This window comes from Harmonia axyridis, chromosome 6 (assembly GCF_914767665.1).
Source record: "Harmonia axyridis chromosome 6, icHarAxyr1.1, whole genome shotgun sequence".
NCBI lineage: Eukaryota > Metazoa > Arthropoda > Insecta > Coleoptera > Coccinellidae > Harmonia > Harmonia axyridis.
Window position 1 is genome coordinate 8,107,100 of NC_059506.1, and position 16,015 is coordinate 8,123,114.

The 16,015-nt window shown below is 35.7% G+C and overlaps 1 protein-coding gene across 5 annotated transcripts in view; it reads right to left on the minus strand.

The window, feature by feature from the left end:
* Positions 1-4,299: 4,299 nt before the first annotated feature.
* LOC123682495 (microtubule-associated protein futsch-like) overlaps positions 4,300-16,015 on the minus strand; it is an 87,974-nt gene continuing 76,258 nt past the window's right edge. For 4 of the 5 annotated variants that reach the window (XM_045621133.1, XM_045621134.1, XM_045621135.1 and 1 more), the window contains 5 exons: positions 12,043-12,099; positions 11,164-11,266; positions 9,398-9,521; positions 5,949-6,100; positions 4,300-4,927 (listed from right to left, as the gene is read on the minus strand). In XM_045621133.1, the coding sequence (XP_045477089.1) occupies positions 4,804-4,927; positions 5,949-6,100; positions 9,398-9,521; positions 11,164-11,266; positions 12,043-12,099 (560 nt within the window). In that variant the 3' untranslated portion in view covers positions 4,300-4,803. Of the gene's footprint in view, positions 4,928-5,948; positions 6,101-9,397; positions 9,522-11,163; positions 11,267-12,042; positions 12,100-16,015 lie in introns of those variants that run through there. The other variant, XM_045621136.1, reaches the window with a different exon arrangement.

Below are 16,015 nucleotides of genomic sequence, written 5' to 3' on the forward strand. Positions count from 1 at the left end.
TCAAGTTTTCAGAAATTCATTCGAAGCCAGAGAATTTATTGCCTAAAACTTGCCATTCACGAGGCATTCTGTCTAGGATCTGGAAGCTAGCATCGACTTGTGTGTCGACTTGGGCATCGACTTTGGCATCGGAATCGACTTCGGCATTCGGTATTCGACAGATGGTCACCAGCAGCATGCAATTTAGTAGGAGGCAGATGTGACCATTTGTCGAATCCTGAAGTCGATGCCGATGTCGATGCCTAAGTCGACGCACAAGTCGATGCTGATTGCTGGCTTCCAGATGCTCGAGAGAATGCCTCGTGAGTGGCCGCCATAACAACATTTTCAAATAAACCTCGGTATTTAGCGGGTCATCTCTGGAACCAGAATGTGTCGATTTGGTTGTTTGTATTGGGTTAAATCTATTACATCTATCACTTCTTAATTATCTTTCTTACAGGCTCTGTGGATTGGAAGCAGAAACAGCCGAACACATGGTATGCAAGTGTCCAGAGCTGGCTGGCTTAAGAACCATTTATATGGGTAAGCCGGTCCTGGATACCAGAGTGGTAACGGCCAAGGCCCCTAAGGATCGAGGTTGTCAGTTTTATTATCGCCATTGACGACCTCCTTGGGTTTCCATGAATGAGTAGGGTTGAGAACAAAAGATCTACATGGTCTCGGTTCCTGGAAGGATTACCGAACCACAACGACCCCAGTTCAAATAATAATAACAATTATCTTTCTTATTATTCGCATAGACCAGTGAGGTCCGTAATGGGATTAATGAAATGAACATTTTTACTCGGTTTTAATTCGTTGTGTGACCGATTTTTCCTTTTCATTTGGATAAAGTGTATTTAAAGTCACTTGAATTATGTCAGAATATTTCTAATATATCTACAAGGGCTTTCCAAATTCCCAGATATGTATTAGAGAGCAGGGAATTGTTCTACCAGTCCTTTTGAATAAATTCCAGTAAGCTAATTTATTATTTGGTTACTCTTATTGCTCAAAATATCATACGTGCTGTCACGTGGCAATTTGGTCGCTCTTGTTGGTGGGAGTTCTGCTCATCTTCCACATCTCATAAATAGAACTGCTTTGGGAGCAATGATTTCGACGACGACGTTCGTCAAAATTCTGTGGCATACGTTAAGAGGACTGAAGATGAATAATTGTAATCAAATCTATTTCCCCCCGTTTCTTTCCAAGTCAGTAATGATACGTCGAGTTGACGAGTTCTGAAGAAAATGATTTCGCATCCTACCACGGAAGAAAATATTTTTGGTAGAATACGAAAAGGACTAGGTGAGATTAACCAATATACACTGCGCAAAAAAATTAACGCACATTATGGAAATCCCAAATTTATTCTACAACTGAAGGTGTTCTCAAAAATAATTATCTTTATCAGAATTATGCATGCATACCTATGTTATCCACTTTCAACGTTTTTCTTCAATACAGATGTTTTTTCCCAGCAGGAATAAAAAAAGATGAGATTATGAGATTTTGAATGTATTGGCTCCATTCTGAAATCAGTTGTTCTCGATCAGTTCTAGTGATCAATAGTTTTTCTTTCGTTTGATTTTCTACACTCGATCGCTATGCAATGCGAAACACGCAATTTGACCCAAGAGGAATGTGCCCAAGCGGTAGTTTTGCGAGAAGAAGGGTGGACATACACAAGAATTGCAGAAAGGTTTGGAGTTTCCCATACAAGTGTGTCCAGAATGTTGCAGCGATTCAGGGAGACAGGTATGAATGTCCGAAGACCAAGACAGGGTAGACCACGGGTAATAACTGCCATTCAAGAACGTTACTTGAGAGTTTCTTCGTTAAGACAACGGTTTGCAACCGCTCGCCTCCTTCAAAATCAGCTTGAGCAAACTCATGGGGTGTAAATTAGCACTCAGACAATAAGAAATCGCCTCAGAGAATATGATTTATGGCCTCGTGTCGCGGCAAGAGGACCAGCTCTTACCCCAGCCCATCGAAGGGCGCGTTTGGATTTTGCGAGAGAGCATATCCATTGGGAAGAGGCTGATTGGGAAAGAGTTCTCTTCACAGATGAGTCTAGATTCTGCCTCTACCATTGTGATCGACGTTCCCTTGTATACAGACGTCCACATGAAAGATATGCTCAGTGCGATTTCCTGAATACTACTGGTTTCGGGGGAGGATCGATTATTATTTGAAATTATTTGAAAAAAAATATGGTATGGGGTGGAATATCTTTGACTGCTCGCACAGACCTAGTGGTCGTTGATAATGGAGCTATGAATGCTGTATATAAGGAACATTCTTGGAGAACATGTAGTGCCATTTGCCCCATACATTGGTGAAAATTTCATTTTTATGGACGATAATGCCAGACCACATCGTGCGCGCATCGTTCAGGAGTACCTTGAAGAGGTTGAAGTCTCTCAAATGGAATGGCCAGCAAGAAGTCCAGATCTTAATCCGATTGAGCAGGTTTGGGACAACCTCAATAGAAGGCTGAGAAGTTCAGAAAATCATCCAACTACTCTAAGGCCCAGTTTCACCAAATGCTTTAATCTTGACTTAGCTCTTAAGTGAGGCCTTAGATCACGATTAATGTAATGTAGCGTTTCACCACACTCCAAAGCGCCATTTAATCGACCAATCGCGATTTAGCACTAATCGGCCATTTTTGGAGGATTATAACCTTTCAAGTTGAGATTAATAATTATTTATCAGTATGGAACTCTTGTCTATGTAATTATTTTTCCGGAAATTTCTAATTTTTGGGTCAATTTTATCAAAATATATGACTATATGCATAGGCTCAATATTTCCCATTTAAAATACACGTAAACTTTGTTTTTGTGTTTTATGAAATTTATTGCAAAGAATAATTTATTGATATGTTTGATTGAAATATTATTTAAGAAGCAGTTAAACTTGTTAATAAAAATAAATAAGTTAATAAAATTACTTATATAGTTTTTTTTCCAGAATGTGTGGTTTTGTGAAATGGGATAATTTTTTTTTAACTTCTGCAAGTTTCCGACATTTCGAAGCACATCACTCGACATTTTCGGCAAAAATTAACTTTGTTTTTTGTTTACAAGATGACAAATGTTTTGAAATGTTATGAGTTATGAATGAATGACACCTGACACCTAGCGTCAATGGTGGTCATCACTGCTAATACGAATACAGAATACTATATAACTCTTTGTTCACAACGTTGCCAAATGGTCTGACTATTTAATCGCGATTTGGTTAATCGCGATCATCTTCGGACGGGTTGATGCATGGTGAAACAGAAAACACTGTTAAGCCTGCTTTAGTAACAAGCGGAGTTTAATCAATCTGGGATCAAGTGCTGTTTGGTGAAACTGGGCCTTAATGACTTAAGAATCCAACTCAGAGAAATCTGGGAAGGATTAGATCAGAACATTTTAAGATCACTCATTTTGAGTATGAACCGTCGTTGCCGAGCTGTAATTAACGCAAGGGGTGGAAATACCAAGTATTAAATCACTTATCCTCATTCCAGTATTTTGAAAATTGTTTATTTCTCTTCTTTCACATAAGATTCGGTGAAATTCTGAATTTTTCTTCCATTCAATGTGTCTTGTTTCCTTCAAAACCTTCCCGAGAGAACATAAAAAATAAGTTATAAAGTCAATGTAGAGTTAACTTTCATTAAAATTGAGATTTTCAGAATGTGCGTTAATTTTTTTGCGCAGTGTAATTTCCAGTACATTTACTGACTATATTCGTAAATGCTTCTAAGGTTTCTCGAGGGAGATTTCGCTACAACAAGTTACTAATGCCGTCCGGTCCTGGTGACATTTTCACTTTGCTTGATATTATATTATTCTGGATTTCCTGAAGAGTTGCAAAACCGATAGCTTCAGTCGGTTCCTTTTTAGAATTTCTCCCTATTTTGCGGTTGATGTTCTAGATATTGTCCATATCAGCATTGTTATAATTCGATCTACATTGGCTTTCGAGTTTATCTGCAGAAGCTTCAGTCTTTTCCTCTGGACTCTATACCATTCCTTGTAGACCGTGAATCGGTGTGGTTGGTTTCCTATCTGAGCGCAGTGCTTTGGCCAGGACATTGCGTATAAAAGCTTTCGGCTCTTATACTTTGGCGTAAGTTCACATACTCTCAGACTATAAGTTAAGGGATAACTCATCATGGGAAGACGCAGAGAAAAATCCACTGAAATAATTGGTATTTCTTTAATTTTTATAACTTGTTACAGTGTTAGAATCTTAAATCATTGTATACAAAATAAAATACACATCTATATTATATATATATATATATATATATATATATATATATATATACTTGAAAGCACATAGCAATTTTTACAATTAGAAGGTGAAATCTAAGAAGAATAATGTATTGACGGAAATATGAACATGTTGGTAGGGTTGAAAATATTATTTTCATATTAGTGATAACGCAGCAGCAACAACCCATTAAAATTCCTATATAAGTATATAGAATTAGTTTGGAAGCAGAACTTGATATATAAAATAAGAATAACAAATCAAACAGCTGGGCTGATCAGTAATATATCACCTTTAAAATGATGAGAAAGTAAGTTGAGAGTCAAAGTTCAACAGACTTTTCAAGTATGACTAGAAAATGTATTTATGTATTGTGATTTTCTATGCAAATCTAAAAGGATGCTTTTTCTATATCACAGCAAATATTTTTGAGACAAGGCATGAGGAACTTTCTCCACAGTTTATTTTTTGGTATGAATTTAGAAGCATCAGGTTAGATAAAAAAGTAAAAAAGTATAAAATCAACAAAATACAGCCATTTTAGTCTTCATCCTTGAATCGGCGGTATATAGACTGCACGTAAGTGAACACGCATTTCCAGTCAGGTCTCATGGTCGCTACCATATCATCGACGTCCAAAAGTGGTGCAATATCTGCTTTCTCACTGTGAAAATAATTATGATGAAATTTGCTGATAGTTTATTGAAGTTTCAAGTTTGAATGATACGCATCGATAAGAAAAACAAAACAGGTGAGAAGAATGAACAAAGAAAAGGAAACAAGAAGAAAAAACACTGCAAAATTTACACTGGGTAAATCGTACTCTTTTTACGATTTATGAGTTTATTGTTTATTATCGCTTTTAAGATGATTACTTTCATTAAAATACGTCTACATCCGAAGTTTATTATAATATTTTCCTCTATATTTCCGTTTTGTCGCCCTTTGTTTAGCCATTTTCGATTTTTGCATTCTCAAAACTGTAATTGTCGAGGAGCTGAAAACTGATTTATTCGTATCCAAAAATTGTCTGTACTGTGTTGTATAATTTACTAATGATAATATTCATTGATCCTTTTGGACATAACAATGTATGTTAAGAACAGGTCAAATATATTTCATTCGAATTGCAATTTGTTTGGGAGGATATCATTTTTGAATTGACTAAATAAGGAAAGAACAATCAAATAAAGTAATAAAAAAAGCTATTATTTCGAGTATTTTGGTTCAAACTTTGTTATCAAATCTCTTTTTGTCACATCACATATATGAGCAAACGTAGACGTCAAAACAATATTTGATAAAATATTCGATGTGAGCTGACGAGATATTTTGCTGTATTGTTAGGTATAAAAGTTAATTATAATTAATATGATATTATTATTATTAACTGAAATTTTCATCACACTTGAATGACGGCTCAAAATATGTAAGTTCAATATAAAATAGAATTATATTTTTACATATAAGCCTACATTAAATTTATCTTCTTGTAAACAATACGTATTAGAGTTGCTACCACATAAAATCGCTTAGTGCGTTCATAATGTTTACTCCAAAATTGAGAAGAAAAAGTAAAAAAAAAACAAGAATGAAAAGAAGAGAACAAAAGACAGTGAAGAATAAGGAAAAAATAAAAGAAGGAAAATATTCATCATCGTGTTAATTAACAAATCCATACTTACTCGGCCACTTTGAATGCAAGCGTAAAATTGTGTCTGCGTTCTTTTGGTGTGAGTGCATGGTAGTCGAAAGCGTCTGGTAAGAAATGGTGTACAAGGGCGCAGAACGCCAGTCCATCGGCCCAGCTGCTTGAGAAGTTATCTAGTTGGATGTTCTGAAAATGAAAAAATGACAATTGGAATTCTAATTGAGGCGAGCTTATCAGAGAAATAGATATTTGTAATGCTATTGTTGTTTAGTTTTTTATTCTTCTTTTTATTTTGAAGAATAAGTTATATATTCCCGGATGACTATATTGGCCTAGGTGTCAATCAAGGCTAACAAATGTTGGAGTTCGGGAGTGTTCGTTCACTAAAACCTGGTTTATAGAGTATAATTAGTAGTAGAGTTAACTAGCACAATTTTTTTCGAAATATTCTACTTTGCTTATTTTGATAGAGTAACTGTATTTACGTTTGCTGGTAATTTAAAAAGATAGTTCGAAGGCTGAAGCACACAAGCAGCTAGAAAGATGCTAAAACCAAACATGTGTTTGTTCACATTGGGAGTCAACAAACAAACCAGTAGATTAGAGTAAGATTGTTGAAGTGGTGTGGGATAGTCGAGTACACTATTTCACACTTCCTCCCCTGCATTATCTGTAGTACTCTATTGCTCTAGCATAACCAATTTACATTACTCTAGTAGGGAAAAATCTCTATCAACGAACGATAGCTGGACGCCAACATCGCAGGAGGCCGGATAACAGAATACGCTCTATTAGTGATGACGTCACACACCGCCATTTTAGTTCTTCTGTCAGTGTTCGAAATCCAAACAAACAAATTGTCATTCAAATCAGTACGTTGTCGTGGAACAAATTGGCTTATTTTGATAAATAAGATTATTTAAAGAACGATTTTACTATCAATTGATAGACAGAAGGAACGAGATTAATGCCAGTAAGTTCGAACTAGAAGTTCAACTAATAAACACGGCTTTTTACAAAATCTGAGGAATGATACAGGCTTCAAACTTACTTGTATTAACCTCGTTCCTTCTGTCTATCAATTAATACTGAAATGGTTCAGCAACATTTTTTTTTACTGAAATGGTTCATCAATACTCCTATTTATGACAATAAGCCAATTCCTTCAACGACACCGTTCTAATTTGAATGACATTTTATTTGTTTGGATTCCGAACACCGACAGGAGAACCAAAAATGGCGGTGTGTGACGTCACACTAATAGAGCGTATTGACGGGACTCCGTCCTATTACAAGAAGAAGAAGAAGAACGAACTATACTATTATACCAATGTAAACCAGGATTGAGAGATGGCATAATAATATCTTTTTATTTTCTATTACAATCTCATAGCACATGGAATTGTTTTCTTGACAATCGGATTCGTTTATCGTTGTGACAAGAATTAGATGGTCATTACTTTTTTCGGCTTCGGCTATCTACATATCTTCAACAAATATATTTGAAATGATGATGCTCAAATGTGCGGGACACCATCAGAGTAGGTGAAATGTAACCTTGAAATTCAGAGAAAAAATATGAATACGCTTACAAACGTTTCATGGGTCATCATTACCAGGAAAAAAGAAGACCTTCCTATCTAAAAATGTAATGATTGCATACTTCTCCCACTTGTCTACAAAGTTGAAAGCATCTACTATATGGTCAAATAACTCTATGCTAAAAGCCACACTCAGTACAAAAAAAGATATTGATATTTCAGAATATTCTGAATTTCGTGCTCTTTTGAAACTCTAGAATGATAAATATAATTTAAAAAATATTGCCTGATGAACAAATCAAAGCATTTATTACGTAAGCATCCGATCACATAGACTTAATGAATATGGCATGTTTATGTTTAGCATCTGAAAATTTTAATGTTACCTACTTTATGTAGGGTATACTTTTAAGGTGACCTCAATATTTGTTGTTGCAGAAGCATGTCACCGAGGTTGATCATATTAATTGAATTTGATAATGGAGGTTTTTGATCTAAGCTTTTGATCGAAATAGCCGATAACATAACGAACAATCCAAGAACATTATTTTGTAATAATAAACGAAAATTATATGCCATTTCACGAGCAATATATCGCATTCCGTCCAGAAAGTTAGGAATATGGAAGATTTTTTTAAATATTCAAATTTGACAGGTTGTAGGCAAGTATTGAAAATACTTAAGTTTGTCAAAATTTCTCAAATTGTGGAAAAAATCAAGATTTGCCTCATAGATAATTTAGTTTCCAAAGGCAAGAAGGATGAAAATACTTGACCGTTGCCGAAGGATATACATATATTCTTCGGTTCTATTCACATGAATAGAAATAGAAAATATGAAGAATATTTCAGAAATAAAAAGGACACAACAGTTAAAATATTTAGGGACAGTTCACAATCGATGCGAAAATTCTTCCGTTTCACTAGAAAGTCGCCTTTAAAGGAAGCTTGAAGGTGGCTCCGGTTCCATAAATATATTCTGATTGTCTTTCTTGTCTTCATAACTGTCAAGTTTCCTTGGGTTGGCTGTTCTGGGAACTAATTACTCATTACTTGCAATGATATGGAGGGTAGAGATAAGGAGAATAATCTCTTATGGTAGAACTGCGGAAGAAGTGTCCGGCGGAAAAGGTACATAAGAATTCAAAAATTCTCTACAATGGTGCTGGTATAACCTAAGGGTAACCAACCCAAGAAGCCTAACACACTTTCATACTTGTTTACTTTTTGCTTTATCTCTATCAGTCCTTTTTGACGTTTCTTATGAAATTCACCCTTCAGCTACACTAGAGCAATTTATTTCAGGTCAATGAACACTTTTGAAACGGGAAGATTATTCTCCTTCCTTCTGACCTCTATAGTAATTGACAAACAGACCAAGGTAAGTTTCGCAATCATTGAATATGCGCGAACAAAAAGGATTCTTTTTCTTGCCATAAAGGGCCACTATCCGGACTTTATGATGAAAGATACTTCAAAGCTTTTTTTAACCTTTGAATTGGTTTATGGAACACGTCTCACTTGTAAAGGAGACTTTACTTTCGAGTTTCGATTATGGAACTGGCTCTTAGAGTTGGGAGGGTCCTACATATACTTTATTGCAATCTAAACAGCTAATTCATTAAATTACCTATTTAAAATTATCCGGAGTTTTTTTGAATGAGTTGCATTATTTTTTTCATCTTGAAAGCCAGTTTTTCTTTTTTGGAAATGTTTCGAATTTTTAACTAGGTGAATTATGAAACATCATTATTTACCTATTTTTCTATCAATCCTAAAGAGTAAAATGAAATATTATCACGACTTACACACAAAATCAAAAATTGTTAGCATCAAATATTGAAGCAAAGGTGAATTAAAATGAAATGAATGAAACAATGAAAAGATAGTGTGAAGCAAAGCAGACAGATAGAACACCCCAAAACACTGAACACTGATCATACCTCATATTCCTTAGTCTTCATCCTGCACCAGTATAAAAGTCGATCTTTGATGGTGCTGGCGCTTTGGCTCAGGGCCGCATCAGTGAATTTAAAAAGGGGACTGCCACCAGGCGTTCTAGGCGTACTGCAGACCAAGCCGAAAGATGCTATTAGTTTAGGTAGAGTAGGTAATATTAAATTAATGCAGAAGTGTTAGTATATTCATCTAACCATTGAAGGAAATTGTATTGAAGTGAAGGATGATTTATTTTCAAAATTTCCCATCTCTACATTCTTGAGGAGCTTCAGATGAAGGCTAAGTTGAAATAATTAACTTTAAATTATTAAATAACTTGAGCCGTTTTTTTTCATAGGGACTTGTCTGGCATATTCTTTTGTAAGTATTATTTTATAGATTTTGCGATTTGAAAAAGTTCATTAGAAATAAATGAAAACCCTAACTCTTCAATATTTTGTTTGCCGTAGAAATGTAAGAGTATAATTTTAATTCTATATTTTTGTCCAAACAATTTATGTATTTTCATTGAATGACTGTAAAATGTGAACATTTGGTTATAGTTGTTTTCTGAAAACAAAGCCGGCGCGAGTGATTTTGGGGCCTGAAGCATAGAATTTTTCGGCGTCCCTGCTTCTATATCTGATTTTCACATCACACTGCGTACGATCAAAGAATGATTACCTATCACACAACAAGATACAAAGAGCGGTAGGGCATGCAAAGTTTCAGTATTGCTTCGAAAATTAATTGGGATTACAAACATATGTGTTCCGCTGAAAACTTTTGGCATTTAACAGTAACTAGTTTCGAATGCAAAATCGTTGGAATTTTCCATATGTTGAATCGGCATCCCAAAAACTTCAAAAGCGAAGGTTGTGTTGATGGTCGTGTTAAATACCTAATGATTTTATCCCTCTTTCAATGACAGCAATAGAGTATTCTGTTTATATTGGTTGGACTGCCACTTTTTATACAGGCGGCTTAGTAAAGGTGGGATTGGCGATTTTTTATTGCATGGAATGTTGACAAACGCAGCGGAGCGGAACAACCTTATGTTGTTCTTGCGAATCAAAGATGAAATATGAAAAGGTGGCCAGCAAACTGGGCCGAATTGTCGCCCATCAACTAGAGGCGCCTGAAACAGTCGCTTCACTGTTTCACCCCTAACGCCGGCCCTGTCTGAAAAACTAGAGAAATAGACCTATTCAAAAAATTCGTTTGTCAATTCGGATAGTAAAATATTTGTTGTCGTCAAGTTAGTCCAGCTCTCCTCCTAGAGCTCAAGCATCAACTGTCATTGAGTTGTCTACTATACTTTGTTTTTTGCAAAAAAAATTTTATGTTCGAATTAGCACTTTATCAGATTCACTCATCTTGTACATTGAGAAAATCACACGTCATCAGTCTGGGGATGAAACATCTGCTGCGATTATTTCAATGAAGACTAGAATAACAAGAAATATAAGCCAAAGAGAGAGTTAGAAGGATGTATCACCAACTGTTGAGATCATTGTTCTTCTTGCAATTATTCGTATGTCTTATACTTGTCGCCATCATATATTCCCATATTCGATTCAACAATCGATTAAATCCTATTCAGTATGCACGTTTTTTTTTTCAGGAATTATGTTATTTATGGTAAGCGTTTGTTTGTTGCTTTTATGTGCGACAGTGCTAAATAGGGTGACGAAATAGTATGTTGTGAATTTGAAAGAGATGTTGAGTGGATATTAATAAGTAGAAATTCATATTACATGGGAAATATTACCTTGGGGGTGTGTTGAGACTATTTTGCTTGTCAAGTTGCCGGAATTTGGCGAAAGGTGACATTGGTTTCTTCGAAATATGCTGTTGTGTGCTGACCTTTGTTACTGAAAAAAAAAAAGAAATTGTTAAACCTTCCGACATCAACTGAATAGGAAGTTTTCATGAGATAATTATCCTTTCCACTAAGTATCGGAAGATAATGATTCTTGTTCATCTTAAAGCATACAAATCTACTTGCATTTCGACATTTTAGGGAAAAGAATCTTTAGAAAATAGAAATCTTAAAATTATGACATCATTGTGTCAAAACAAAATCTTCTTGATATATACTTTAATACTTTTTTGTCTAGAAATACAATTCCAATTGTTAAATATTGAAACCAGCCAAAAAAAGAATGAATGAATAACCTTAAACTGTACAAATTTAAGAAGTTAATCAATTGAATAACTGAATTTACATAAAGACAAACGTACGTTTCGAAATTTTTGTATTTTTGATACAATTTTTCCTCATCAGTGTCTTATAGTTCAAAAAACTCACTGAATTCACAAAATTACAACTTGTATATTCATTTCACTAATTTGAATTTAGGGACACCGTGGGATAACAGAAAAAAACTCTTTCTCTGATGAGAGATAGCAACCTCATATCCACCAAAAGATAAAATTAAATTCTCTAAAATTATAATTCGAATTGTAGATGTTGATTTGTATATCCATTTCATAGGAGAGTGAGAGAAGATATGACAATCTGTCGAGATTGCTATCTCTGTAAATCCTACCAAAGAAACATAAATAACAACATAAAGAATTTAGATTAAATTTTCTCTTTATTTGATGGTATTGATATGTTTATTCAGATAATACCAAATGTATTTACCTTTGGTGGTTGTAACGGGTCCTTCACTAACAATCTCCCTGCTTGTTTCCACAACTTCTGCAAATAAAAAGATATTTCAATCTCTTTCCTACAATACCAAGGCGGTGATATTAGTTGTTAGAAAATGTGATGCAAAATCTGATTAGTCAAACAAAAAGTTGCAAGTATATGTGTGTGTGAAAATAAAATAACCGAACTGAAAAACATACATTGAATGGATCAACATATGCGCAAGAGACTGAATATGACATGGTCGAATGCTTGAAGACCTTGAAGTGTCAGTTCCAGCCTCTTAGGCATAAGTCTTTCAATCAAATTTTGTCTTTTGACCAATTATGGTCTTTTTAGGAACTGCCCCATAAGAACTGATGCTAATTATAAAAGAAAAAACATGCATGGTCAATGATCTAACGAACTGATAATAGTACATCGATGGTTTGAAATTACAAAAAGACCTCAATCTTTATATAGTCGATCGTGAAAAGTGTTATCCTAAGATAAAAATATTAAAAATATAGGTACACTTTTTTGCTCAATTTTTTTCTCATGAAGTGTCGATGATCTAATATAACGAAATCATAAATTGTTGTCAAAAATTAAAATACGAAAATTTCAAAGGGAGAAACAAATCCAATGAACGAACAAGATGCAATATAATGTAGCATATCAAATTCCTTGAAGGTGTATACGAGATGCAAAATCTGGGTACGTTATTTGTGCGAGCGGTTATATAGCAGGTGGGTGCGCACACCAAAACACATCCTCACCCTTTTTCGTGTTCAACATTATCCTTCCTCCCCAATCCTGGTGTACGCACCACAATTCTCCTCTCGGAAGTTCCATCCAACAGTTTTGTGAATATGAATCCTTAAAAAATCTAATCGAGAATCATCTACTTGATCATTCAAAACAATCGATCGTCAACTATGTCCTTATTCTAGATACGATAAAAATCCTCCACGTACATTAATGGAATGGGTCGAAATATTTGCTCCCTAACATTAAATACCTCCACTCAGCTGGATGTGAAAAGATCTTCGAAAGCTTGATCCACGTTATTTTCATCCAATAAATCCAGACAGACAATGTCAGGAAGCGTCCTACTTCTTGCCAAACCTGTTGGCATCTCCGTCGACTGCAGCTGTTTGTACTGCACATTCTTTTCAGAGGTCTTAGTACGATTAATAGCTCTCTTGACTATCTTACCAGGTGAAGGACTTTTGGATTGCTGCTGTGGAACACTACTTCCACCAAAGAATGCCTCCATTGTTCTCCTTTTTTCAGCAATCTCATCCCTCGTCATTCCAGCCTCGAACTGCTTTGGAGCAATCACAGAATGAGTCGACTTGGATTTCATTATGTTTCTAGCAGGTGGTGCTGCTTTGGCAATAGGTTTATTCTGAGGGGTTGCTTGGTTCAACAAGCATATCTGGTGCCAAGAGTCAGATTTACTCAACACTTGAGCTTGAGTGGGTTTATTGAAAGAAGGCTGCACGCTGATTGAGGGAAGAAGAGGTAGTTTTCCAGTCACTATATGTTCTCCTTCGGAAGTCACCTCATGAGATTCGGAAAGCTTCACCTTATTAGGTATTCTTGGCATATCATCTTCTCTTGAAGGGTGAATTTGATTAGAATGTACATTATTATAAATTGCGTTACTTCTTTGAGATTGATCGTTGTTTCTTGTCTGTCTATCTCTTCGATATTGAACTGAGGTCTCTTCCATACTATCTCTATTTGTTTCTTGTTTAGGTTGCGGGTTTGGACTTACAGAACCTACTTTCTGCAAAGCAGTTTTAAGGGCGAATGCAGCTTGTATATCATGTTCATTTCTGGTCATTGGCGACTTTTGTTTAACTGTTGATGCAACTTGGGCCACAGGACCACTCATTACTCTGCTATTTATAGCGCCATATTCTTTGAGACTCTCGATAGACGATTGAGAAATATAACTTGGCCTCGAGTATTCATTTCCAAGAGTTTCCTTTTCAGGATCGTTTATTTCAATTCGAGGCTTATCATATAATTCAGTTTTCACTCTAGTTTGAGCAGCATATCTGGGTTTTTCTCCTTGGGGACGAGCTGATACGTGATCAGCTCTATCTTCTGATCGAATGTTTTTCTTTATATTCGAATGTTGTGAAGTTTCTCTGTGGTCGTCATTGCGATGAGGCATTATGGAATGAGCTTGATGGTGTTCGGTATTTTGGATGTGATCCAGTTGTGGTGAGGTTTGTGTTACCTTAGAGAAATTGTGATCATGTTTTGGTGTAAAATATTGAGAGCTCTGTTTATCTGGATGGTGCATTTGATTATATTTCTTTACATCTGCAGGGGTGGCGTTGTGCATCAATGTAGGTTTTTGAAAAGGGAGGTTTTGCGGAGGTAGTCTAGATCTATCATACTGAATTGAATAATTTTGAGGTACTGTGAATTTTGGCTGGAAACCTTCTATGTGTTTTTTGTTTGATGGTGATAGAGGCGGTTGTGGCAACCTCTCAAATTTGTTGGGCTGATATCCTAAGTTGTCATACTGACCGCTTAGTTTCCTCACGGTGTTAGATGATTGTTCCAAAGATTTAACTAAATACGGTGCAGTCATCTTGTCATTATTATTCTGTTGGAAATTAGGAAATGCATTAATCTTTTCCCTACTCAACCTTCTCGGTTGGAATGAATTGCTGGGTGGTGGAGCTGAATTCTCAAATTTCTTGGCTGCTAGAGCTAAGACCCTACTTTCTCCAGTATTGCCAATCCATGGTTTTACGAAACCCGGTGAAGTTGGAGACGCACTCTCTTTAATCTGGAGAGGTTTTGGACTATATAGAAACAAACGATTTGGGCCTTGCGTATCGTTGACCTGAAGAACAGATTTTGTGATCTCTGGATGTTCTTCGTTATGTTTTTTTATAGTCTCCTTATTCGGTATGGGTCGGAAAGTGGATGATGATGGTTTAGTTTGTTCAGTATAATTATTCAAAAACCTGTGGACAGGTTGAAAGGCAGAAGAAGGAGCATGAGAGAATTTATTGACAGGGAGAGGTTGAGGAACAACTGCTGTAGCGGTTTTCGAAGATTTCTCAGCAATAATAGAATTTCTTCGTTCATCTGATCTCTTTTTTTCTTCGAACATTTTTTTCAAATTCATTGCACCTTGTTTACTGATCTTTGGATCGTATTTATTAGATTTTGACATTACCGAGTCATCTGATGCTTTCCAGAAATGCCTGGCAGAGTTTGGTGACACACTTTCATCATCAGTTCTCTTCTCGAAGTTTGTCTTAATATGGTCGAATTTATTATTCCAAATGGTGGTTTTATCCGCTTTATCTGCCCATAAGGAATGCCTATGGTTATTTTGATTGTGCTTGCTTATGAAAGCCAAGAATTTCTTGTCGTTTTCAGTTCTCGGTTCCAAAGTAGGCATTGAATTTCTGTTAGCAGTGTTTCCTACCCTGAATGGTCCTCGAAGAGCTATATAGTTGCTCCTCCTTCTTCTTTCCTCCTCTTCAATGTCTGTTTCTTCATCGTCGTCACATTCGTAGAAATGTAAGGGTTTAGGAATATCTATAGTGTTCGCTCTTCTCATTTTTAGTTTCTTCGTAGTGAATCTGTTTTTCTTATTATCGAATTCCGAGTTATCATGTTGGTAGTATATAGGGTTACTCTGCATAATGATATCAGGCTTGGAGTAATTATCTGTCTTGATTGTGCTGCAGTCGTCTTCTTCTGACTCTGTTAAGGTATTCGTCTGTTTATGAATAATACCATTTTGAAGATATTCTGTATTTTGCGTCGGCTGATAGTATTCCTGGGTTTTGAGGGAGTCATTCTTCTGATTAACGTGAGGTATCGGAGATGGTTCCAAGCTTGGATACTCCTTAGTCTCCTCGTTGAATAAATAACCAATACAATCCATGGATTCGGAAGGTGTTTGAACTGAGGAAGAGTTGGTAGAAGCATTGGCGCTATT